At 40.4% G+C, this 25,034-nt stretch overlaps 1 protein-coding gene across 9 annotated transcripts in view; it reads right to left on the reverse strand.

Annotated features, from left to right (window-relative positions):
- The window catches only part of kiaa1109 (KIAA1109 ortholog), a 449,716-nt gene that overhangs the window by 210,468 nt on the left and 214,214 nt on the right, over positions 1-25,034 (reverse strand). For all 9 annotated transcript variants that reach the window (XR_013497649.1, XR_013497648.1, XM_078211413.1 and 6 more), the window contains 7 exons: positions 23,645-23,925; positions 19,158-19,408; positions 18,396-18,657; positions 17,217-18,042; positions 5,232-5,302; positions 4,777-4,947; positions 2,924-3,044 (listed from right to left, as the gene is read on the reverse strand). Coding sequence is in view for 7 of the 9 variants with exons in the window: in XM_078211413.1 (XP_078067539.1) it covers positions 2,924-3,044; positions 4,777-4,947; positions 5,232-5,302; positions 17,217-18,042; positions 18,396-18,657; positions 19,158-19,408; positions 23,645-23,925 (1,983 nt within the window). In the remaining 2 variants the exon portion in view is untranslated. The remainder of the gene's footprint in view (positions 1-2,923; positions 3,045-4,776; positions 4,948-5,231; positions 5,303-17,216; positions 18,043-18,395; positions 18,658-19,157; positions 19,409-23,644; positions 23,926-25,034) is intronic.

The raw sequence follows: 25,034 nt of genomic DNA on the forward strand, positions 1-25,034 counted from the left end.
TCAGCTTGATGTCATTCCAAGTATGTTTCATGAGTCAGCCAAAGATGGTAACAGCTTTCTCTACACGTATATCAAGTTCTGCGTTAAGAGACAGATTGTCTGTCATTATGGACTCAAGGTAGCAGAATTTGCTAACCATTCCCTGTGGACTGTTATTTAGTGTGATCAAATGTGATATCTATGGCTTTGATCAAGTAACCATGATGTGGAGATGCCGGTGTTGGACTGGGGTAAGCACAGTAAGAAGTCTCACAACACCAGGTTAAAGTCCAACAGGCTTATTTGGTAGCAAATACCATAAGCTTTCGGAGCACTGCTCCTTCGTCAGATGGAGTGGAAATCTGCTCTCAAACAGTGCACAGACACAGAAATCAAGTTACAGAATACTAATTAGAATGCGAATCTCTACAACCAGCCAGGTCTTAAAGGTACAGACAATGTGGGTGGAGGGAGCATTCAACACAGTTTAAAGAGATGTATATTGTCTCCAGACAGAACAGCTAGTGAGATTCTACAAGCCCAGGAGGCAAGCTGTGGGGGGGACCCCACAGGGATTAGCGGGTAAAATATGTGGGGGTAGGGCCTGGGTGGGATTGTGGTCGGTGCAGACTCGATGGGCCGAATGGCCTCCTTCTGCACTGTAGGGTTTCTATGATCTATGATCTACTTTGATCAAGTAAAACAGACCAATGCACTTCATAGGAGCAATATCAAACAAAACATTATGAATAGAAGAGATATTCGGCAGAAGCAGATGGAGTTCAATGTGGAAAAATGTCCATTGTACTCCACGGTCGGGATTTTAAGACCTTGCTCGGGTGAGGTTCGTAAAATCCCGCTCAAGGCCAACGGAGAATTCCGTTCTGCGAGCCTCACCCGATTACGGGGTGGGCGTGGTAGTAAAATTCCGGCCCACATGAGGACAACCAGTGATTTATAAAGTTCCAGCACAATATCTTCGTTGTTATATTCTATTCTTCTATTTCCATGCCCTAGCAACCCATATGCTTGTTTCACCACCCCAGAAGCCCTGACACCTTTTAAGGAATTATATGAACAACACCACAGGTCTCTCTCTGCTCATTTACATTTTTAAAAATTGTACCATTTATGGTATACTGTTTTTCCATACTAGCCGTATCAAAATGCATCACTTCCACAATGCTGTTGAATCTCTCTCAAAACACTTTACCTCTTGATTTGACGATTCAAGTGCTCTCCTGACTGAGCTCCCATCTTCCACTCTACAAAACCCTCGGTTCACTTTCAGATCAAGGCACCCTGCGCAATGCACCCAAGCGCTCTGAGACCAGATTCCCTGGCATACTTCGGCTCCGCAGCCCCCACCCCGCCGATGAAAAGTTCCCAACTGTCAGAAAAACTGACAGAGTGCCAGAAGATTGCAGTGCCGAGCTCGCCCAAAAGACTGGCGTAGAGGACTCTCATTTTCATGCTGTCATGACACTTCAAGATTTTTTGGAAAATAAACAAATAAATAAGTTGTTTTAAATAGCATCTTGAAATAGTAGAGGTAGAGGTTCAAGAAGGACATAGCAGAATTTAGGGCCTAGGCATGGTGAAGTAATTAAAATCAGGGATCCGTAAGAGGCCAGAACTGGTGGGCTAAGATAAGTTCATAAGATATAGGCGCAGATTAGGCCATTTGGCCCATCGAGTCCACTCCGCCATTTGATCATGGATCATATGCTCCTCATCCCCATTATCTTTCAACCCATTATCAATTAAAAATCTGTCAAACTCCTTCTAAATTTACTCACTGTCCCAGCATCCACCGTACTTTGGGATAGCGAATTCCACAGATTCACAACCCTTTGGGAGAAGTAGTTTCTCCTCAACTCTGTTTTAAATTTGCTATCCTAAGACTATGACTGCTCGTCCTAGAATGTCCCACCAGCGGAAGCATCCACTCCACGTCTACTTTATTCATACCTCTTATCATTTTGAATACCTCAATTTGATCTCCCCTCATTCTTCTAAATTCCAGAGAGTTTAGCCTAAACTGTTCAATCTTTCTTCATACGCCAAACCCCTCATCTCTGGGATTGTAGGAGGTTACAGATTAGGGAAGGGTAAAACCTTGGAGGGATTTGAAAACTAAGGATGAGAATTTTAGGAGTCAATGTAGGTCATTCAGCACAGGGGTTTGTTGACAAACAGAACTTGGTGAGAATTCAGAAATGGACAGCATAATTTTGAATGAGCTCAAAGTTTTGGAGGGTAGAAAATGGGGAGCTCAGTCAGGAGAGCATCTGAATAGTCAAATCGAGAGGTAAAGTGTTTTGAGAGAATTTCAATAGAGACTGAACTGAGATGGAGCAAAGTCATGCAATGTTACAGAGGTGGAAATCAGCAATCTTGATAATGGAATGGATATCTACCATGATGCAAGGAGGATCAAATACAGGGTCCTGGAAAAATTTCCTCTCTGTATCAAAATGTTAGTGAATGGATTGGACGCCCAAAGAGAGCGTTCAACAAGCAAAGGCATTTCAACTAAGCACAGATTTCCCAGTGCTTGATGCTATGTTGTTTACTACTTTTTGGTTTTATTAACAAGACGACATAAGTAGTACTAGCAAATTTGAAGACAATACAAAACTGTGTGAAGTAATTGGCAAAGAAGAATGGTAAGTTTAACGAATTCATGAGAGAATTGAACACGCAGCTTTATGACTTGAACAAAAGTGAAACCAATTGAATCAACCTGACACAATGCTAAAAATCTCTGCCTTGTGGCATTTCAAACTATGTGCAATGTTTGCTTTCATAAATGTGCAGTGAATATAACCCAATAATCAGAGCTATTTTCTTCCAAGATAATTCAGCTTTTTTGAGAGACAAGAGTAATGGAACATAGCATTGCAGCCTTTACTGTCTTATCTGAAATCCATACAGCACTTACCAATTCTGAACTGGCTGATTTGCTGTTCAGATATGCTTCCTTCAGCACTTTAGCATGCAGATCATCCACAATAGCAGCAGGGTGCCAAATGCTAGAAAAGTGAACCATTGCTTCAAAATATCTAAATAATGAGAATAATTAGTTATTAGTTTCTCACATAGAAAAAAAATGTACAACAGGCTGAAGGGCCAAGACAGAAATGTCTGTGCTATGCTGTCAGATAGGGCACACTAAAGTCTGTATTTTCTGTAAATTAAATACAGTATACCCAATTTAAAAGTACGTATGATCCTGAACTATCTACTTCACCTTGGAAATATTAGGTTACACAAAATAAGTAATGTCTTTCCCATTAGAAGATTATACATTCTTATCTAACACATTTAATTAGACAGGTCTCTCCAGCCTCAGTGTCAATAATAGGGATGTTTGTCCCAGTGTCCCTATATGTGGGCAGGCATTGAGAAGACACTGAAGTCACTTTGGAATGTTGTCACTTTAAATATTTATGGACAAGTGGCTGTTTCTGTCAACACCACTGAAACGATGATTTTGCATGGTAGATGAAGAGAAAATTAAATCACTGTGCAAGAATCAGCAAATACATGTTGATAATAAATCTTAATATTTAAAATACCAAATTTAAGATAATTACAACCCTATGTTTTCTTTCATTATCACATTACACGTATTGCAAAAACCCTTGTATACACAGGTAGAGCTAGAGGGATCAAAGTTATAATTTCATAGAATCCTACAGTGCAGAAGGAGACCATTCGGCCCTTCGAGTCTGCATAGACCACAATCCCACCCAGACCCTATCCCCATAACTCCATGCATTTACCTTAGCTAGTCCCCCTGACAGTAAGGGGTAATTTAGAATTGCCAATCCACCTAACCCGCACATCTTTGGACTCTGGGAGAAAACCGGAGCACCCGGAGGAAACCCACGCAGACACGGGGAGAATGTGCAAACTCCACACAGACAGTGGCCCAAGCTGGGAATCAACCCCGGGTCCCTGGTGCTGTGAGGCAGCAGTTCTAATCACTGTGAAACCCAAAATCAGATCACAACAAATGAAAGACACTGGAAAAATTCAATAGGAATCAGATTTTTTTGTTAATTGGATATGGATTCCAAATAAATGAGCTGGGAGAGGAAAAATAATTCAGCTCAGCTCCTAATCCCAGAATCACAGAATTGTTATGGAGGAAAAGGAGACTATTCAGCCCACCATGTTTGTACCGACTCTCTAAATGAGCATTATGACTCAGTGCCATTTTACTGTCTTCCCCGTACCCTTGCACTTCCTACCAAACCATTCGCTGGGAGAAAAAAAAATTTCTCAACGCATTTGCCTTTTTTTGCAAATCACGTTAAATCCATGCCCACTTGTTCTCGATCCTTTTAGGAATGGGAAAGTTTCTCCCCATCTACTCTATCCAGCCTCCTTATGATTTTGAACACCTCTATTAAATTTCTTCTTAGCTTTCTCCTCTTCAAAGAGAACAGTCCCAGCTTCTCTGATCTATCTTCAAAACTGAAGTTTCTCATCCCTGGAACCAAAATTGGCATAAAACCAACCTTTTATACTGTGCAGGAGGGAAAAGTTATAATATTGAAATATACTGTCTTAACAGCTCAAAATTATGCCACTTCCATTATCTCTCTGGTGAGATTACGCTAGTAACCCAGTATTAGCAATAGCAATGAAAAATTGGCATTAAACTAGTATTTTTCTTTTGAATACTGTTTATTTCATATTGATCAAATTATATTTAGCTTGACAAGCATGCAGACAAACATACACCAATCCCAGATGCACTTTCATGGACATGAATGACACACTCACTTGTCAAAGGCTTCTGTCACAAGTGGGGTAAGGACAATATCCACTGCTCCTTTTACTTCTACTATGGCAGTGGTTCTGGTCTGAGAGACTGGTTGATCAAGACTCCATTGCTCAGTAACTGCATCATCTGTATTTTCCATTGTCGTTTTTTCCAATGGAGTGTAAGGAGTACTAAATTGTTTTAAAAATAAGTTTTAAATCAATTAATGACTTTGCTTTAGACATTTATAGAAATAATTTTGCTAATTAAAGATATTTAATTGACTTACAAGTATTATTTCTAATATTGTATACAATTAATAAACAATTTTCCTCTAATTATCGTAAAACTGACAAAAAGGTCTCTGGGAGTATCAATGTTTGTAGAAGGTCCCTGACACAAACATTTGCAAATGCTGCTATAAAACAACATCAAAATGTAATGACCTGACAAGCAATAATAAACGAATAAATACCTTGAATTTGATCCCAGTAGTTGAGCACCTCTGTCAAGTAATGCATTTGCTGCAAGACCCTGTTTAATCACCTAAATTAACCCAGAACAATTAATATCTTTCAAGTACATCTTATCACAATTTTTACATAGCCAACAGATTTCATATATACTTCAATTATTTTGTGATTAGATCCAATATCTGCAAGGTCCACAGGGCATCTGGCTGAACGATGGGACCTGTCATAATCAGCCAAACTCAGTTTCCAGTCACAAATACCCTTTATTGTGTACCAAGGAGAAGGGCCGGGCCTGCGGCTTACAGCGAGACAGTCTACACTTCAGGGCCAGTCCAGGTTGAGCAGCAAGTTTAAAAACCCCTGCTGACTGCTTCTGATTGGGCGAGCCTCCGCTCGCTCTATAAGGAAGCTCGAACTCCACAGGGACATCTATTGATGGTCTTTATGGCCATCATAACAGGACCAATGAGATTCAAGGATAAAGAAAGAAGCAGTGAATAACAGGGATGGAAAGAGAATGATTTTAAAGTTAAAATCAGATACAATAAGAGGAGGGGCAAAAACAACTGAATGAATAATGAGAGAAAAAAGACAGATAAGAAAAATGAAAATTTAAATGTCAAATAGACTCATGGAGGATTATTACTTGCAGGAATGAAATACCAGTTTCAACTGTTCCTTTTCTCTAAGATTGAGTTGCATTGCAAGAGGATGAATCTCTCATCATAGTGAAATACTAGCCCTAACTTTTGTGGCAAGTTCAATTTGTATTTGATGCAAATCCAGCAATTTCCTGAAATTCATGGGGAGATTGATGCAGCTTCCCTCAAGTTAAAGATGGTGGAGGGCAAATTGTAAGGCAATTTATGTTGATCTGCAACTCGCAGTTGTGGCCAAACGGGCCATCTAAAATGGCAATTTGTAAAGCACTCTGGGACAATTGGGCAAGAACTAAAACGACAGGCTACAGCCTAAAAGACAGAGATAAACAGTCTGCAACCCAGACGTGTGAATCCACAGGATATGGGCCATCTCCAGGATCAAAGAGACTTTCTGGTCAAACTGGGTTGTTTACCAGACATAAGGGCGCTGTAACCCCTTATTTGGGAGGGAGGTGTGTGACCTATGTGCCTCCAGCACCTACAGACATGGCCGTTGGGGACATACCCAGAGATTGGTGTGCCAGCACCCGCTTGGACTTTATCGATCAGGGTGATCAAGTCCTGATCGATTGATTGGCAATGGCCAAAAGAGGTATGAAACCCAACGGGGTATAAAGGGTCTGTGCAACCAAGAATCTCTCTCTCTCTGACCCCACGAACGAGCTACAACAACGGTGAACATCGCCAGCGACGACCAGCACGAGGAGAGCCACCACACCAGAAAAGGAAGGAAGGAAGACCAGAGCCAGAGTGCCAGACCAGACCAAAGCACCAGACTACGCAGAGGACAACTGAGACCGATGCACAGATAAAGGCCAATATCTGCTTGGGTACTTGCCAGTCATGCAAAGTTAAGTCAAGGTCGTGTATTGGACTTGAATTCTAGTATTTTCTGTAAGATAACTTATTGTTGGTTGGGTGGGTGATTATTGATTGCGTGGGTTTAAATAAATATTGGTTGTACTAACAAGATGTCTACTCGCAGTTATTTGTCCACCGTATAAGGATTAAAACAGACTGTGCAGCAGGCACAACAATTGGCATCCCTGGGTGGGCTCGATAAGAAGTAACTTTGTTGCTCCGATATCGAACCCCACAGAATTTATATTGGACGATTATTTAAAATTCAGAGCCGACAGGTGTAAACTCCTTATTGGACAAATAACTGCTTTCGAGAAATTGTGTATTGTGTATGCATTGTTACTAACAAGGAGGGTAGGGTAAATTCTGTAGGTTTGTATTAGAACCCAGAGGGAGGAGGACCGGAATATAGCCCAAAGCCGTACCCGCAGTCTGATCAACTCCCTATCCCTCGTCGTTAAATATAGAATGGCAGGAAACAGTATAGAGACAGAGAAGTGTCCCATATGGGAAACAAAAATCAGGGAATATATTAAGAAGAAAGGGTGGCCCCTATGGGCAGAATCTTGTGCCAATACTGAGATGGGACCAGGATCCCTAGGACAGAAGTATTGGGATGATCTAAGGAAAGTTCAGTTGAAAGTTAATGTTCAGTTAGAGTTAAAGTTCAGTAAAGAGTTAATGAGTTGCAACTGTTTGCACTTGAGTTGGCACTAGAAGTGTTAAATAAATAATTGAATTACTGGTCTTGTTTGTCTCATTAAAATGGAATGCTTGGAAAGTGTTTAAATTAAAGACATATAACAGAATGGCATCCCAGATGGTACTCGATAAGAGGCAACTACTGTTACCCCAAGATTGAACCTTTTATTTGTTAAGTGGTTAAAAGTGATCCAGGCATTTCATTTAATGTGACGAAACTACAACAGAACTAGTTTAAACAGAGGAGGTGGTAACCCTATAGCCGGCCGTGAGTGCGATTAAAGACCTATCTTTCGGTAGTATTTTGGGGGGTGGATTGATTCACGTTCCTGATATGCCAGGCGTAGGGGGAGTAGGAATTAATTTTTTTAGTGTGAGCATTGTTCCTGGGCTAAGCGCCTGTCTTCCTTCCTTAGTTAATCTAGAAGTGAGACTTTGAAGTAAGGTTAATCAAGGGGAAGGGTGAACTCTATTGTCGACCATGAGGCAAGGCTCAAACCTAACTCTGGAGTAGAGAGGGGGTGTTCATCATACCCTTGATACCAACTGACTTAGAGGGACTGATTGGTAAATTAGCAGGCACCGTACCCTTTCAGTCACTTCTTGTTCTCCTGGGACTATGCCTAGAGAAATGGGTAGAATACTAGTGAGTTTTTGGAATGGGATTCGTGAGTCAGAGATGTTTTAATGAGAGAAACAGATATAAAGGAAAATGTTTGTTGAAATTGAGTAAAGTTATTGTGATTATTAGTTTAGAAGAGTTAGAGAGTGAGAAGTCAGAGAAAATAGAGTTAAAAGATGAGTTAGAAATTATGAGAGAGTTAGTTGAGAAGTTAAGAAAAGAAAATAAGAAATTTTGTGGAAAAGTAGATAAGCAGGAACAAAACAATGAGGTAAATATATTGTCTATGAGTCAGTTTAAAGTATATCAAGTTAGTGAAAAGAATCAAAGTTCTGATTACTCCAAGTTCTTGTAGGAGATTAATCAATTAAAATCTCAGTTGTCAATGCAGATAGGGATGTTGTCTATATTTGGGACAGTTGAGTCTGAGGGAGATGGTGTTTATGGATTGGGTTGTGGATTGTATCTGGAAAAGAATGCTCATTTTGCATGTGGCATTGACTGGGGTCTCCCACCTCCTTTTCCGGAGGCACCTAATCCCACAGTAAGTTTAGAATTTGCCCCTGGTCTGATGAATTCTGTGACTATTAGTTACAAGGAAGGCATGGAATTACCAGGAGATGTTGTTGATTGGGAAGGAACGAATGTTTTGAAGAATCCCACCACTGGATGTAGTTCTGAACGCAGACTTAACCACCTCACCAACGGATAGTCTTGCGTTATTAGAAAAAGCTCTGCCCATGAACCCCATTAAAACAGACCATGTGGGGTAAGGAGCTTACACCCTCACTAACATCACAAAAGAACCCCAAGTGGTCCTTTGTTTTTTTTTAAAAGGAGAGAGTGTGCAGTGTGTGTTACAGAATTTTGAGAGAAAGGAACCATGTTCTCTCAACTTACTAGGGAAATATTATAAATTAATTGGCAAGATGGAAAATTGATTAGAGAAAATCTAAGGTTGAACTAATAATTTGAGTAGTTTTTGTATTTCAATGAGTTTGTGTGGTCTGGTTGCTTGTCGAATGTAGGTGGTTGTTGTTGCATTAGATTGCGAGCAGGAGTTGTTAAAGCCTGTTTGTTCTTGTGGAGTATTTATTGCGGGCAATAAATGCAATGCTTTACACTTTGGTTTAACTTCAAAGGGGCTGAGGAAGTGTTAAAACTGTTAAAATGTAAGTATAAGATTTCTTGAATTTACTTCTGTTTTTGAGTTTAATTACAGTTTGGAAGAAAGAAGAATAAAAGCGACTGTCTTAATCAATTTTCTATATTTTCTTTAAATGTTTTATTTTCATCCCAGTTTAAAATGTTAAGTTTGAATGTAAGAGGCTGTGGAATGAATGTTGGAAGCTTCCATGTGGGTCTGTGTGTGTTTAATAAAGTGGTTGCGTGGATGTTTTTGTTGTTGTTTGCTTTAATGTTTTAATGTTCTTCCCCTAATTGTGATTTTACAACAGTGGGTTTGATACAGAGTTTAAATAAAAATTGGAAATTGGATTGGATTAAATTGAAATACATTTTTGGACTTCCTTAACCTTTCAAGTATTATCAATGGCCACGATTGTGCTTAAGAGGTATAGAATATAAATACATAAATAATATATATATATATATATGTGGGACGTTACTTTGAACACAATTTTTGGAAAGTAAATTGAAATTTCAAAATCAAAGTACATAAATTGAAGTTTGAAATAACCAATTTGAATTTTGAATAATCCTGGGTTCAAATTTTGTTAAGAAAGGATTTAAACCTTGGAGGGAACCATGTGCTCTTTCCTTTGTCTTGAAGAAATCATGACATCATCACATTGGAATGTGTTTTATTTCTTGGGTTTTCTTAACTGGCAGAGATTTCACCATCTTCTGTTCCTAATTTGGCAATTAAAAAATTATATACATTGGAGATTGTAAATTTTATTTTTGTTTTTAATTTGACAGATTTTGAGACCAAATTAATTCATTTGGCTCCAAGCCGAATGTATTTTTTGTGTTTTGTTTTAAATAGATGGCTCGTGAATAACAAGTCTAGCAGCTTCAAGACTCCAAGATTGTTTATCACAACCTAGTGATAATTAAGACTTGAAGAGTTTGGCTCATTCAGATTTTCTCACTGTTAACTTTCAAATTAAAGTGATTGGTTACGCTTAAGCGTTACAGTTTCTGACATTTAATTGATAGAATAAATTGAGCGCACAAAATAACCAACTTATAAATGGGAAGTTGCATAAATTCTAAAGAGGTAAATAAGCTTAATTTTGACAAATAAAGGGAATTTTGACAAATAAATGGAGAGTCTGTATGGGTTTTGTGTTTTAAAGAGGGATGCATTGAAACATATTCTCAGTTTATGATGTAACCATTTGAATGTGAGATAATTTTACAAAGTAATATCTGTTTGTTTTGTGACTTTCCTATACTGAGTAAATGTTATCTGTGGTAATCCTGATGTTCACATGTAAAGTTTGTTCGGTTCAATGTATGTAAATGCTAATAAGTTGGGAGTTAATTTTTCTGAAAAGTTAAGGGCTCTGGAGAGTGTCAATGACTTTACAACAGAAGACAGGATTTTTCCTAGTACTTAGTTATTTGGGGTTACAGGAGTTAAAATGCTTAAAAGAGGAACAAATAAATCATTTGTGCAAATCATGTTATTCATAAATAAAATTGGTAAAGTAGACAGAATGATGGAGGAGTTTCCTCTATAATTTGTTAAACTGGTAGAAAATCATTTGAATTACTTCTAACTTGTAGTTTGGTTACGTTGTGTTAATTGGGTCCTAAAAGAACATAGCATGTGTATGCTAGAAGGAGGTAGATTTTGAGCTGTGACTGTGGAAGTTTAAATCTAAAATGGTAACTGTGACAAAAAGTGTTTATTATGCAAATTTGGATCATTTTTAAATGACAAATACTTTGGAGAGTTAAACCTACCTCTTCAGCACTTTTGGTGCATGACCCTCCAAAATCCGAATTTAAATGTTATTTCCCTTTTGCATCTGTATCAATGATTTATTATTGCCCTGTGCATAACTCTGAACCTAAAATGGTGTTTAGAATATGTGAATGTTTGTATTTGTGGGTAATTAACTTATTGTAATAATGGTGTTTAGAATATGTGGTTGTTTGTATTTGTAGAGTTTTGTCTGTCACTTCTGGAATGTCAATATGTTGTAGGGATGTATTATTACTGTGCATGCCAATACCTGGGCCTTGCTTGACTGTTGAGTGACTGGGGAATTCCTGACAGATACTGGTCCTGAGTTTGTGATCCATCACGCTTCGCGTTCAGGATCAAAGGGGGGACTGTGGTCAAACGGGCCATCTAAAATGGCGATTTGTAAAGCACTCTGGGACAAATGGGCGAGAACTAAAACGACAGGCTGCAGCCTAAAAGACAGAGATAAACAGGCTGCAACCCAGACGTGTGAATCCACAGGATATGGGTCATCTCCAGGATAAAAGAGACTTTCTGGTCAAACTCGGTTGTTTACCAGACATAAGGGCACCATGACCCCTTATTTGGGAGGGAGGTATGTGACCTATGTGCCTCCAGCACCTACAGACATGGCCATTGGGGACACACAGTAAGAAGTCTCACAACACCAAGTTAAAGTCCAACAGGTTTATTTGGTAGCAAATACCATAAGCTTTCGGAGCACTGCTTCTTCGTCAGATGGAGTGGAAACACCCAGAGATTGGTGTGCCAGCACCCGATTGGACTTTATCGATCAGGGTGATCAAGTCCTGATCGATTGATTGGCAATGGTCAAAAGGAGTGCGAAACCCAACAGGGTATAAAATGTCTGTGCAACCAAGAATCTCTCTCTCTCTCTGACCCCACAAATGAGCTACAACAACGGTGAACATCGCCAGCGACGACCAGCACAAGGAGAGCCACCACACCTGAGAAGGAAGGAAGACCAGAGCCAGAGTGCCAGACCAGACCAAAGGACCAGACTACGCAGAGGACGACCGAGACCGACGCACAGATAAAGGCCAATATCTGCTTGGGTACTTGCCAGTCACGCAAAGTTAAGTCAAGGTCGTGTATTGGACTTGAATTCTAGTATTTTCTGTAAGATAACTTATTGTTGGTCGAGTGGGTGATTATTGATTGTGTGTTTTAAATAAATATTGGTTGTATTAACGAGACGTCTACTCACAGTTATTTGTCCACCGTATAAGGATTAAAACAGGCTATGCGGCAGGCACAACACATTGCATCTCTTTCTCACTACAAATTGCTGGTTTTGTTGTTTTACAAGTGAATCCTTTACTTGCCATTACTGAACTAGCAAATTCTGGCCCAATTTTTTTGCTGCCAATCTAATCAAACAAAATGTTCTTCATGCAAGCACTCCAACACAGCCTGCATTAGAAAAAAAGTGCAGCAGTTATGAAAATACAGCAAATCTCTTTTGAATTATTTTTTAAACAGAGGAACCTCACAGGGAAATATTGTTCAGGTTAAAACTGCGGGAGTACAGCGTTGTTCTTCTAACTCTAACCCATACTGCATCACATTTATATGATGTTACATAGTCTGAACATAACTATCTATGTTTCATTTTTCAAGCAGTAAAAAGTCAGGCGTGTGAAAAGCCAGATAGGTGTTGCGTTTAGTGTAGTCAGGAATTAAGCTTAAAAGGAGAGGTGCCATCGGAGAGGAGGTTATCTTTTTGTAATTAGCATATCTTAACTGAGGAAACAATAGTTCGATGCTTGGGAAACTTTGGTGCTAGTGGGAGTACCGGCATATACTATCTAATTTTTAAGTTAAGCAGTGCATGACAACACAGGATACATTCATGATATGTTTAGAATACAATTCTGGATCATCACAGATCCTTAAAATATCTAGTGTCCGCACATTTGCACCAAGTGTGGGAAAATGGAGTCCCTGTTGGAGTGAACTCCTGCTCAAAGAGCAATTCCCACTGTCCATAAAATCAGAGTACTTAAGAGGCTTCTGGACCAAGCCAAAAGAACATGATCAGGCACCTAGAGAGCTCAAGATAGATGTACGCTGCAGAAACAGGAAGACATGACCATCTTCATGAGCAGCCAAAGGAGACAAGACAAGCAGTGGAAATCGGAGTCATTGAAATTGACCAATTGACTCTCAGCGTTGGACAAGTATGAGAGCGCTGAATATTTCTACCTCTGTAATCTCCGTCAGTCTGACAATCCTCTTGATCTCTGCATTCCACTAAGTGCAGTAGCCAAACAGCATATGAAGATAGAAACAGAATTAATGTTTCAAGTTGATGACCTTATGTTTAATTTTAGATTGTTGAAACCATGAATCACTAGACATGACAGGCCAAATGGCTTCCTTCTCTGTCGTAAACAATTGTCGGAAAGTCTAGGATATATTAAACAAAGGTGCGTAGACTGTATTGAGAAATAATAGTAAGTCAGAGGATTGGAAGCAAATTAAGAAACCAGCAAAGGGTGACTAAAAATGGAAGAAAACAAAATGAGAGTAAACTAATCAGGAATATAAAAAGAGTGCATGAGCTTGTCCAAATATATAAGGAAGAAAGCAACTAAAGTAAAACTTGGTTCCTTAGAGGGAGAAACAGGAGAAATTATGGGGAATGAGGAGTTGGAAAAGACATTGAACACATTTTCCATGCCTGTCTTAGGGTAGAAGACAAAGTACATACCAGAGATAGAGGGTAGCCAACCAAGAAGCTGGTAAGAGTGAGGAACATAAAGTAATTTTCAGCAGAGAAAGAGCACTGGAGAAACTTAAAGGACTATAATCCAATAAATTCTCGGAACCTGATGATCTCCATCCTTGTGCTTTAAAAGAGGTCATTGCAGGGATATTGTATGCACTAGTTATCATTTTCCAAAATTGCCTAAAGTCTGAAATGGCCCCAGCACATTGGAGGTTAGCAAATGTAACAATATCATTCAATAAAGAGAGAAAAAAGGAACCTATAGGTCATCAGTTAATGGAACAAATATTGGAATCTATTATTAAGTAAACCTTAACAATGTATTTTGAGAATAGTAGCATAATCAGATAAAGTCAACATTGCTTCACAAAAGTAAAATAATATTTGACAAATTTCTTGGAAATTTTTGAGGGTGGAAATAAATAGTAAGACAGATTAAGAAGAAGCAAGAGAGGCTACAGAAGGATGTAGATAGGCTGGAAATTTGGGCAAAGAAATGGCAGATGGAGTTCAATCCAGATAAATGCGAAGTGATGCATTTTGGTAGAACTAACATAGGGGGGAGCTATACGATAAATGGCAGAACCATAAAGGGTGTAGATACGCAGTAGGACCTGGGTGTGCAAGTCCACAGATCCTTGAAGGTGACTTCACAGGTGGAGAAGGTAGTGAATAAGGCATATGGCATGCTTGCCTTTATAGGGCGGGGCATAGAGTATAAAAGTTGGGGTCTGATGTTGCAGTTGTATAGAATGTTGGTTCCTCCGCATTTGGAATACTGCGCCCAGTTCTGGTCGCCACACTACCTGAAGGACATGGAGGCTTTAGAGAGAGTGCAGAAGAGGTTTACCAGGATGTTGCCTGGTATGGAAGGGCTTAGTTATGAGGAGAGATTGGGTAAACTGGGGTTGTTCTCACTAGAAAGACAGAGGATGAGGGGTGACCTAATAGAGGTGTATAAAATTATGAAAGGCATAGATAGGGTGAACGGTGGGAAGCTTTTTCCCAGATCGGTGGTGACGTTCACGAGGGGTCATAGGTTCATGGTGAGGGGGGGGGGCGGGGTTTAACACGGATATCAAAAGGATGTATTTTACACAGAAGGTGGTGGGGGCCTGGAATGCGCTGCCGGGCAAGGTGGTGGAGGCAGACACACTGGGAACGTTTAAGACTTATCTAGATAGCCACATGAACGGAGTGGGAATGGAGGGATACAAAAGAATGGTCTAGTTGGGACCAGGGAGCGGCACGGGCTTGGAGGGCCAAAGGGCCTGTTCCTGTGCTGTATTGTTCTTTGTATGTAGGACGCAACTCTCCAGCAGTTCATGCTGGCGTGATCTCTGGTCTCGCCAGTGGCACACCCCCACTGCGGGTTACCCAGCGGCAAAGAGTGCATTCAACTGGAAACCCTGTTGACAACAGTGTGACGAGAAGATCCTGCTGCCGGCCAATGGCAGGCCACCTCCGCAAAACACACGGCAGGTTGTGTGGAAAATCCCACCCATGGTACACTTGGACTTCCAAAAGGCATTCAATATGATGCCTAAGGGTTCATGGAATTGGCAGCAATATATGGAGGACTGGTTATTAGACACGAAGCAGAGAAGGATAAAGAGGGCATTTTCATGTTGGCAGGCTGCAACTAGTTGAGTGCCTCAAAGATCAGTGATGGTGCTTCAGCTATTTATAATCTATATTAATGACTTAGTCTAGACATAAAATATTATGTTCATGTTTGCTGATGATACAAAGTTAAGTGGGAATGTAGGCTGTGTAGAGGAGACAAGGAGGATACAAAGAGATATAGACAGGTTATGAGAGCGGACAACAAGGCAGCAGGTAGAACAATGTGGGAAAGCGTATTATTCACTTTGGCCATATGAATAGAAAAGCAGCATGGGGGTGATTGTCCCATCCCGTTGCACTAGTTTTTTAGCACAGCAGGCCGGTAGAATTGCGCGGAGGGCAATGTGTGGGGTTTGCGCGAGAGTTCAGTTATTAGGTCAGATGATCAAAAGTTTGGTTAAGTTTTAAGGAGAGTCTAAATAAAAGCAAGGTAGAGAGGTGGAGAGATATAGGCAGGGTATTTGAGAGCTTGGGGCTCAGGTAACTGAAGGCACAGCCCCACCAATAGTATACCAATTATAACTTGGAATGCACAAGAGGCCAGAATTAGAGCAGTGCAGTTATCTTGGAGGACTCTGGGGCTGAAAGAGATTAGAGTAGTAGAAAGGAACAAAGCCATGGAGGGATTTGAAAACAAGGATGAGAATTTTTAAAATCAAAATATTGTCTGACTAGGAGCCAAAGATGGTTAGCAAGAGAAAAAGTGATAGGTAAACAGGACCTGCTGTGAATTAAGGCTCAGACAGTAGAGTTTTGGATAACTTTAGGTTTATGAATGATAGAATATGGGAGGCCAGCCGGGAGTGTCAGAATAGTCAAGTCTGGAGGTAACAAAGACAATGAATGAGAATTTCAGCTACAGTTGATCTGAGACAGAGGCAATGTCAAGACATGTTGTGGAGGTGGAAATAAGCAATCTGGAGGAGGTTACAACAATAAGGTGCGGCAAGGCCATGAAGTGATTTAAATAAGATAATTAGAATCTTAAATTTGAGGTCCTGTCTGTCCTCTCAGCAACAGATCCCATGGCACTATTTTGAAAAACAGCAGGGGAGTACTCCCTGGTGTCCTGGTCTTCATTAAGTATGTTCAAGGCTGAGGTAATAGATATTGGTCTCTTGTGGAATCCAAGGTTATGAGGAGCAGTTGGAGCAGAGGTAAAAGATCAGCCATGATCAAATTGAGATACACAGCAGGCTTAAGGGACCATACAGTCTACTCGGGCTCCTATCTCTTGTTTTTAAACAAAATAATCGGTTTAAGAGATAAATATCGGCCAAGACATACAAGGGGAAACTCCCCTGGCTCTTCTATAAAATAGTGCCATGGGATCTTTTACACTCACTGGAGAAGTAGTCAGAGCCTCAAATTGAAGATCTCTTCCTCTTACTAAATCTCTTCATGGCCTTGCCCCGCCTTATTGTTGTATCTCTTCCAGTCGTACAACACTATAACTTGGCACCACCCCTGCCCCCAGCGATCATCAATTCCACTGACTCTGGTCTTTTGCATGTTCTCCTTTCCTTTCTGATCACCACTAGAACCTGGATTCCTGTACATAGTAATTCCTGCCCCAACCCTCCACCCCCCCTTCTTTTAAGGTCCTTCTTAAAACTATGACTATTGTTTTGTCTCAGCATCATGACTGTGAAGTGTCCTGGAATATTTTCTACGTTTAAATGCCAGTTATTATTCTTCATTTCACCATGGGTGTCAATTTCTCAAAAGTTAATTTCGCCAATAAAAAGTAGCATTTCCTATCTGTATGTAGAAGTTTAACAAATCAGAGAGAATGTTGATTAACAGTATAAAAAAGTTGCTAACCTTAAACATGGGCACAGAAAGCTGATCAAATGAAGATGAGCTCTCTTCACTTGTTGGTGTATCAAGGTCCAAAGGGCGATGCAGTGAAGATTTGGACGTTCTCTTGTTTGTTGGCTGTTTTACTGACCAGTTGGATACCTGCAATTGTGTAAGGTAATTCAGGTAACAAGACATCACTATCTGCTGACTCGATAGCTGTTTGCTATCTACAGCCTTTTCTCCTTCGACAGTGTACATGTGATCAGTTGACTCTTCATCCCCTTCGAGAGCTGATACAAAAGAAGCTTGAGAGGCATGAGCTTGTATAGGATAGTTTTTTAACTCTTGACTTTCTCCACTAATAGAACTATTTAATGGTCCCTCTACACTGCGATAAATTGTGCTCCTGCTATAGTCAACTGCTTGGGTACGACGTCTCTTTTTTCTTCCTGGGTAAGTTCCTGGACCTTCGTCACTACTGACTGGATCAAAGTCCTCAGCTGCTGAAAAGTATGCCTCACTTTCAGCCACAGATATGGAGGAATCAACTGATCTATACTGATGGAAGGTGTTAGAATCTGCCGATGGAGTGAAGGGGAAGGATCCAAAGCTCCTTCGCTGACGAGGGGAATCCAAAACATTTTCATCACTGCGGGACACTTCACTGGTGAATTGTACACCCATTGTTGCAGGCTGCCGCTCACCAAAAATGGCTGCCGATAAACTTTTTGTACTCCCAAGCCGCGTGGAAGAGACAGAGGCTTGTCGTTTCAAAGGTGAACGGACTAAAGTCCTGTCTTGATTATTAGGAGAAACTGGAGTGCTTCCCGAAACATCTGTTGGACCACTAGAAAGAAAAAATATACTTAACAAAAATGCTCGTTTGCCTTTTTCATCAAATCCCTAGCTAAAAAAGGTAGGAAAGCAGCCTAATACCAAGAAATAAGTAAACAACAACACCCAATGATTTTAACTTTCTTCTTTTCCTTTATGATGCAGGATAGTTTAGATCCTGCCTAATATCTATCCACCTGATGGTAAGGATGGCATGAAGATTTTGCCATATCAGAAACAGTGTTCAATTATTCATGGCACAATAAAATGACATCCCAGATGTCCAGTACATTACAATTTTTCAGCCTTGGAAAATTCAGATTTGTAATTAAGAGACACTCCTTGTTTTTAAACAAAATAACTTACTTTCCCATAGTTTCCTCTGTGTTTGCGCTTCCATAAGGAACATGCATCTGTACAGTACCGTCATCGATGTAAGAGGAAGGACTGTTTTTTTCACTTGCCAACAAAGGGAGTGCAGCAGTAGAACTACTGTTTTCTTCAGAGGAGGATGTTGAACTGTGAGATCGTAAAGGGACCTGCAAATTTTGGTTTTGGTTCTTTTTCTCCGAATCAGTTCCCAGTGATCTAGAGTCCCACTCTTTTCTTTTTGTCCCATTTGACTTGCCTAAATGAGCAGAACATAGGTATTGTCAAACAGTTTCTTCTCATTTGTACGCAAAATATTTCCAGATACAGGAAATCTGAAATAAAAACAGAAAATGCTGGAAATACGTAGGTCAGGCAGCATCTGCAGATAGAAAGAAACAGGTTAACTTTTCAGGTTGATAAGTTATCAGAAGAATCATTGACCTGAAATGTCAACTCTTTTTCTCTCGCTCCATAGAAACGGCCTCAGTATTCCCAGATTTTCTGTTTAATTTCTCCTATTAATTCCCAATGTCAGATATTTAAAATTTAAATCGCAAGCTAAATAAAAATATCTCCTGTGAGAAATCATGAAAACTTGTAAGATGCACATATGCAAAGTTATAAAGCATTATAGTGCACAAGTCATATTAAATTGCAATAAGTGAAGACAAAGTAAGGGAACTTTAAAAGAAAGACAAATTGAACAAATATTCCTGGAAATAGTAAAAAAAAAATCAGCTTTATAGAAGAAGTTACCATCTGCAGTCTTTGAAATGTCCTTCGTGATAATCCATTCATTTGGGTGCAGCAGTGACTGCCCATAGAACATATCTGATTCTGTGTTTATTGTAGAGAAAGCAGAACTAGTGGACGGAGTAATTTCATCCAGTTTGAAGAAGTCTAGTCCTGAGGCCATGCCTGCATAAAATTTACAACCACTAAGGCACCCACACTTGTTCTTGACTCGTTTATTTTTGACATCATCATCTGGCCAGAGAAACCATAGTCTACATGGAAGAATGCACAACGTAAGTTGAAGATAAAGAAACCATAATACAATCAAATGATTAGATGTTCAGCATAAGTGCAGCTTTCGACTTCAAAATACGCAAAGTGAAATGTAAGCAGGGCAAAAATAAGTACATTTGATTGTGTTGACCATTGGTTGAGCAAAGTGCTAATCACTAAATAACAAGCATCTTTAAACTCACAGCTACAATACGGACAGGACAATAAAAATATGGGCGTTCATTTTGATTCACACAACATGCTGTTTTTCATCATAGAAACCCCACAGTGCAGAAGGAGGCCATTCAGGCCATCGAGTCTGCACCAACAACAATCCCATCCCAGGCCCTATCCCCACACATTTACCCCGCTAATCCCTCTAACCTACGCATCCCGGGACACTAAGAGGCAATTTAGCGTGACCAATCAACCTAACCCGCACATCTTTGGACTGTGGGAGGAAACCGGAGCACCCGGAGGAAACCCACGCAGACACGGGGAGAATATGCAAACTCCACACAGACAGACCCAAGCCGGGAAAAGAACCCAGATCTCTGGAGCTGTGAGCGAGCAGTGCTAACGACTGTGCCACCATGTTTTTCTTCTACACTAACATTTATTTCTCTTAGAACATGCTTTTCCAAAAGCCATACCAACATTACCAAGGACCATACAACTGGCCATTTAATTTAATTTTCTTTTTCTTTCAATTTCTGCTAAGATCTTTCCTCCTAGAGGATTGACAGTTTTTAGTTGTTCTTGGGATGAGTGTGTCACTGGCTAGACCAGAATTTATCATCCATCCCCAAGTAACCTTGAGAAGGTAGTGGTGAGCTGTCTTCTAGAATCACGATGTGGAGATGCCGGCGTTGGACTGGGGTAAGCACAATAAGAAGTCTCAAAACACCAGATTAAAGTCCAACAGGTTTATTTGGCAGCACAAGCTCAGCAGCGCTCCGAAAGCTTGTGCTGCCAAATAAACCTGTTGGACTTTAACCTGGTGTTGAGACTTCTTACTGTTCTAGAATCACAGCAGTCCATGTGGTGTAGGTATACCCAAAGTACTGTTAGGGAGGGAATTCCAGTATTTTCACCCAGTCAAAGCAATCTATTTTAAGCAGTCCATTCAAGTAGTCTATTTGCAAAAGTGATGGATACTCTTCAATACCTCAACAATCTGGTTATTCATCATATGAACCTAGACTGTGAGCACTGAAATTATATTTAACAAGGAAAGTATCTGATCTTGTCCTCATCTGACGTCCATTTCACATTTCCATTAGAAAGAAAATTGCAGCAGAAACCATAGCTAATTTACTGCATCATCTCAAGCCCCAAAGTAATGTGACACCACTACCACAGTGGCTGATCAATTAATGGAACAATACCCAACATCTTCCTGGTCCATATGGGTCAGCTACTGTTTGCCATTGTTTTTAACATATGCTCAGTTGGGGAATTTGCATGAATCCTCTGCAAACAAGGTTTCTTCCTGTCACCCATAACCTTTTATGAAATGCTGGGTATAGGGAGCACTTTAATTGTAAACCAAAACCTTTTGTACTAAGATTAAACTGCAAGAGGGACAGGTATGTTAAAAAAACTCAATTCTGCAAATGCCGGAATCTGAAATAACTCAGCAAATCTGGGAGCATCTGCAGAGAGAGAAACAGTTAATGGGTGAGATTTTCCAACCCTTCCTGCAGGTGGAATCTTCCGGCCTCACCAAAGGTTCCCAAGCAGCTGGATGAGCGAGCCACACAAACCTCCACTGACGTTGGCAGGACCAGAAGATCCAGCTGGCTGCCAATGGTGAGCCACCTCTGCTGCTGAAAAACACACCGCGAGGCTAAGATAATTGGCCTCCAGCAACAAATCCATCATCCTGTGTGCTGGATATAACTCCAGCAGAGGAGAGTTTGCCCCTAATTCTCACTGATTCCATGATGTCAGACTTAGTCAAAAGGTTTTCTATATCACAAGGGTAGTAACTTCCAACTCAACTCTGGAGTTCAGCTCTTTTGTCCAAGTTTGGATTAAGGCTATGATGAAGTCAGGAACTGACAGCCCTGGTAGAACTCAATGAACATCAGTTGTTGCTGAGTAAGTGCTGCTTGTGAGCACTGTCAGCAAAACCTTCCATCATTTTGATGATAACTGAGAGGGGGTTTGTGGACAGTGTTTGGCAGGATTGGATTTGTTCTGTTGTAAAAGCACAATGCTGTTGATGCTGGAGGTCTGGAACAAAACAAAGTGTTGGAAAAATTCCACAAATCTGGCTGCATCTGTGGAGACAGAAACAGAGTTAACGTTTTGATACCAATATGACTCTTCTTCAGAAGTTCCAAAAAGAGTCATACTAAACTCAAAATGTTAACTCTGTCTCTCTTTCCACAGATGCTGCCAGACCTGCTGAGCTTTTCCAACACTCTGTTATCATGGTCCATTGCCTTTGCTGTATCCAGTTTGGACACCTGCATCCACCTTTAGACATTTCCTAATATCATGTGGAGTGAAACAAAATGGCCAAAGACTGACATCTGTGATGCTTAACAAGAAGGCTGAGATGGATCAGACACTTGGCACTTTAGCCTAAAGCTTCTTGAACTCATACTAAGCTTGGTCATCATGCTGGATGGGGATGTTTGTGGCACTTCCTCCTCCAGTTAGTTGTCCAGCACCATACAGACTGGTTATTGTAGAACTGTAGAGTTCTGACACAATCTATTGCTTCCGGAATTAATTAGCTCAATTTAATGCAAGCTGCTTCCAGTATTTAGCATGCTTGCAGACTTCATAGAAGAAATCATAGAAACCCTACAGTGCAGGAGGCCATTCGGCCCATCGAGTCTGCACCGACCACAATCCCACCCAGGCCCTAGCCCCACACATTTTACCTACTAATCCCTCTAACCTACGCATCTTAGGATTCTAAGGGGCAATTTTTAACCTGGCCAATCAACCTAACCCGCACATCTTTGGACTGTGGGAGGAAACCGGAGCACCCGGAGGAAACCCACACAGACACAAGGAGAATGTGCAAACTCCATGTGCAAACTTTACTGTCATCTTTGGCTAACTCCAACTCCACAAGCAGGGCAGGCCCACCAGATCTGGTGACATAATGGAGATGCCCTGAGAGTTCTCAAAATTGATTCCATACTCCATGATGTCTCATACCAATAGGTCCAACATGGGCATTCATTTGGTGCCAAGTTCTTAGCAATAAGGAATCTTGTGACTTATTTCATCTTGATCAGAGCCAGTTATTATTTGGAGTCCATATCCTTTGCATGCCCACAATTGTCATTTTGGAAACAGGAAATAAAAAGTTCCTATGTAAGGATAAAGTCGCCATTGTACCAGATGACCATAGGCTGTTCTAACCTTTGAGGGGGAGAGCTGACTGGTGGTGATTTATCCTGAAGACCGCCATATCTAAGGCAAGGGACAAGGTTGAGAAGGTGGGCCTTCATGAATAACCTCAGCCGATACGAAAATTAAATCCGCGCTTTTGGCGTTGCTCTGCATCACTAACCAGCTGTCCAGCCAACAAAGCTGCACCAATCCCCATATAAAGAATACTAATGAGCACTAGGCTAGGAACTTTCTTTCTATGACTAAATTGGAATCAAACCGTGTTTGCTCAGAGGTCTAACATTACAAATATTCTTATTGCTGCTGATGAGAATTATTTTAACTGATCACATTTCACACTCTAGATCAGGAATAGTAAGGCAGATCAACACCTCCATTTTTTATACAAGACAGCAGAGTCTGGACTGCATTATGATTAAGCAATCCATCCAGACACAGGAGTATCAGATACCATGAATCCTTTCTAAATAATCTAAATCTCAACATGGAACACATTTTAAACTGTGTTTTTCCCATAAATGAAACAATATAGCAATTTTGTACTTTCCCATTTTGTTCTTGGTTGGGTATTGTGTCAGATAATTGTAGCTGGTTGCCCCATTTGGTGTATCAAATAATTAGATAAGATGAGACATTTTAACATAATCAAGCCTTAATTGTATTGGGATTTATTTCATTGTCTGGAACAGAGCAAAATCATTACTGTTCACACCAGCAGGATTTTCGCATCCCAATGCAGTGAACGGAAAATTGGCTGGCCACCAAATTCTCCAATCTCGCTGCAGCAGGAGCGTGGCATGAATGGCCGGTAAGATCACAATGCATATCTTTTACTTACAAAAACAAGCATATAGTACCTTTTAGTTCGGTTGTCATGAGTTTCCAAGAATTGCCTTTGCACTTCATGTTTTGCAGGATGGTCTGTAGCCAAAGCCACATCTGCTGTGATTAATCCAAAATTAACTGAACCAGCTTCGAGCCAACATGACCGACGGAGTACGGTGGGTTGAATTCCAAGCCTAGAGTTTTCAAATTGTTCAATGTATTGCCTCAGCTGAACATCTTGTATAACAGCACTTACTCCCTCCCCAACTGCTTGGTTATGAAGGTTACACGTAGCAATGCGAATGGCCCCTATCTAGAATATAAATTTAGTTAGAAATTAAAAACATCTGTTCAATATCTCATACAATACAATAATCAAATTAACATGAACAAACATTACAAAAAGATTCACTCTATTATATCTGCAGCACATCTAAATAAATACACTACCCTGGCATTTCTTTTCAACATTTAGAAGTCTAACATTTATCACACATGTCCTCTGAGCTTTTCTGAGAAAACCCTTGGGCACTTGTAACACAAGTTACAGGAGTACAGTAAAATATCTCTATTACAAGTATTATTGGTGCAAAAGCAGCATTTTGCACCCATGATTCTACTTTAATTGCATTTCTATGACCACAGCTTTGCCAGGAAGATATTTTTAAACTGCAAACAAATCATTTGGAGCAGTGAGAATGAAAAACCCAACGACAGGTCTTTCAGCCACTAAAAACGGATGGCAGAAAATCAATAGCAGGGCAAGTAACCCTTCACAGCCAGTCAGAGATGACAGGTAATGAGACGATACAAAAACAAAGAAACAAAATAAAACAGAATGTCAGAGAATTAATCACCTAATAATAATCCATTATACAATAAGAACACTGATTAATGTATAACATTCCATTTTGAAATACATGCGACCCTATGTCAGATTCTCCAGGAAGAAAAATAATTGCAAATATTGATATTCATAGCATTCCTACAGTGGAGGCCATTCGGCCCATCGAGTCTGCACCAACCACGATCCCACCCAGGCCCTACCCCCATATCCCTACATATTTTACCCGCTAATCCCTCTAACCTACGCATCTCAGGACACTAAGGGGCAATTTTAGCATGGCCAATCAACCTAACCCGCACATCTTTGGACTGTGGGAGGAATCCGGAGCACCCGGAGGAAACCCACGCAGACACGAGGAGAATGTGCAAACTCCACACAGACAGTGACCCAAGCCGGGAATCGAACCCAGGTCCCTGGAGCTGTGAGGCAGCAGTGCTAACCACTGCGCCACCGTGCCTCCCCCAACATTAACCTGGCAGGACTAAGAATTTCCATTTTAATTGTGTATTGGTAGGGTTAAATAAGCAAAGATTTGCAAATAATCCTGCACTTACACACGCTGATGACTGTAACAG

This window comes from Mustelus asterias, chromosome 1, assembly GCF_964213995.1.
Source record: "Mustelus asterias chromosome 1, sMusAst1.hap1.1, whole genome shotgun sequence".
NCBI classification, from domain to species: Eukaryota; Metazoa; Chordata; class Chondrichthyes; order Carcharhiniformes; family Triakidae; genus Mustelus; species Mustelus asterias.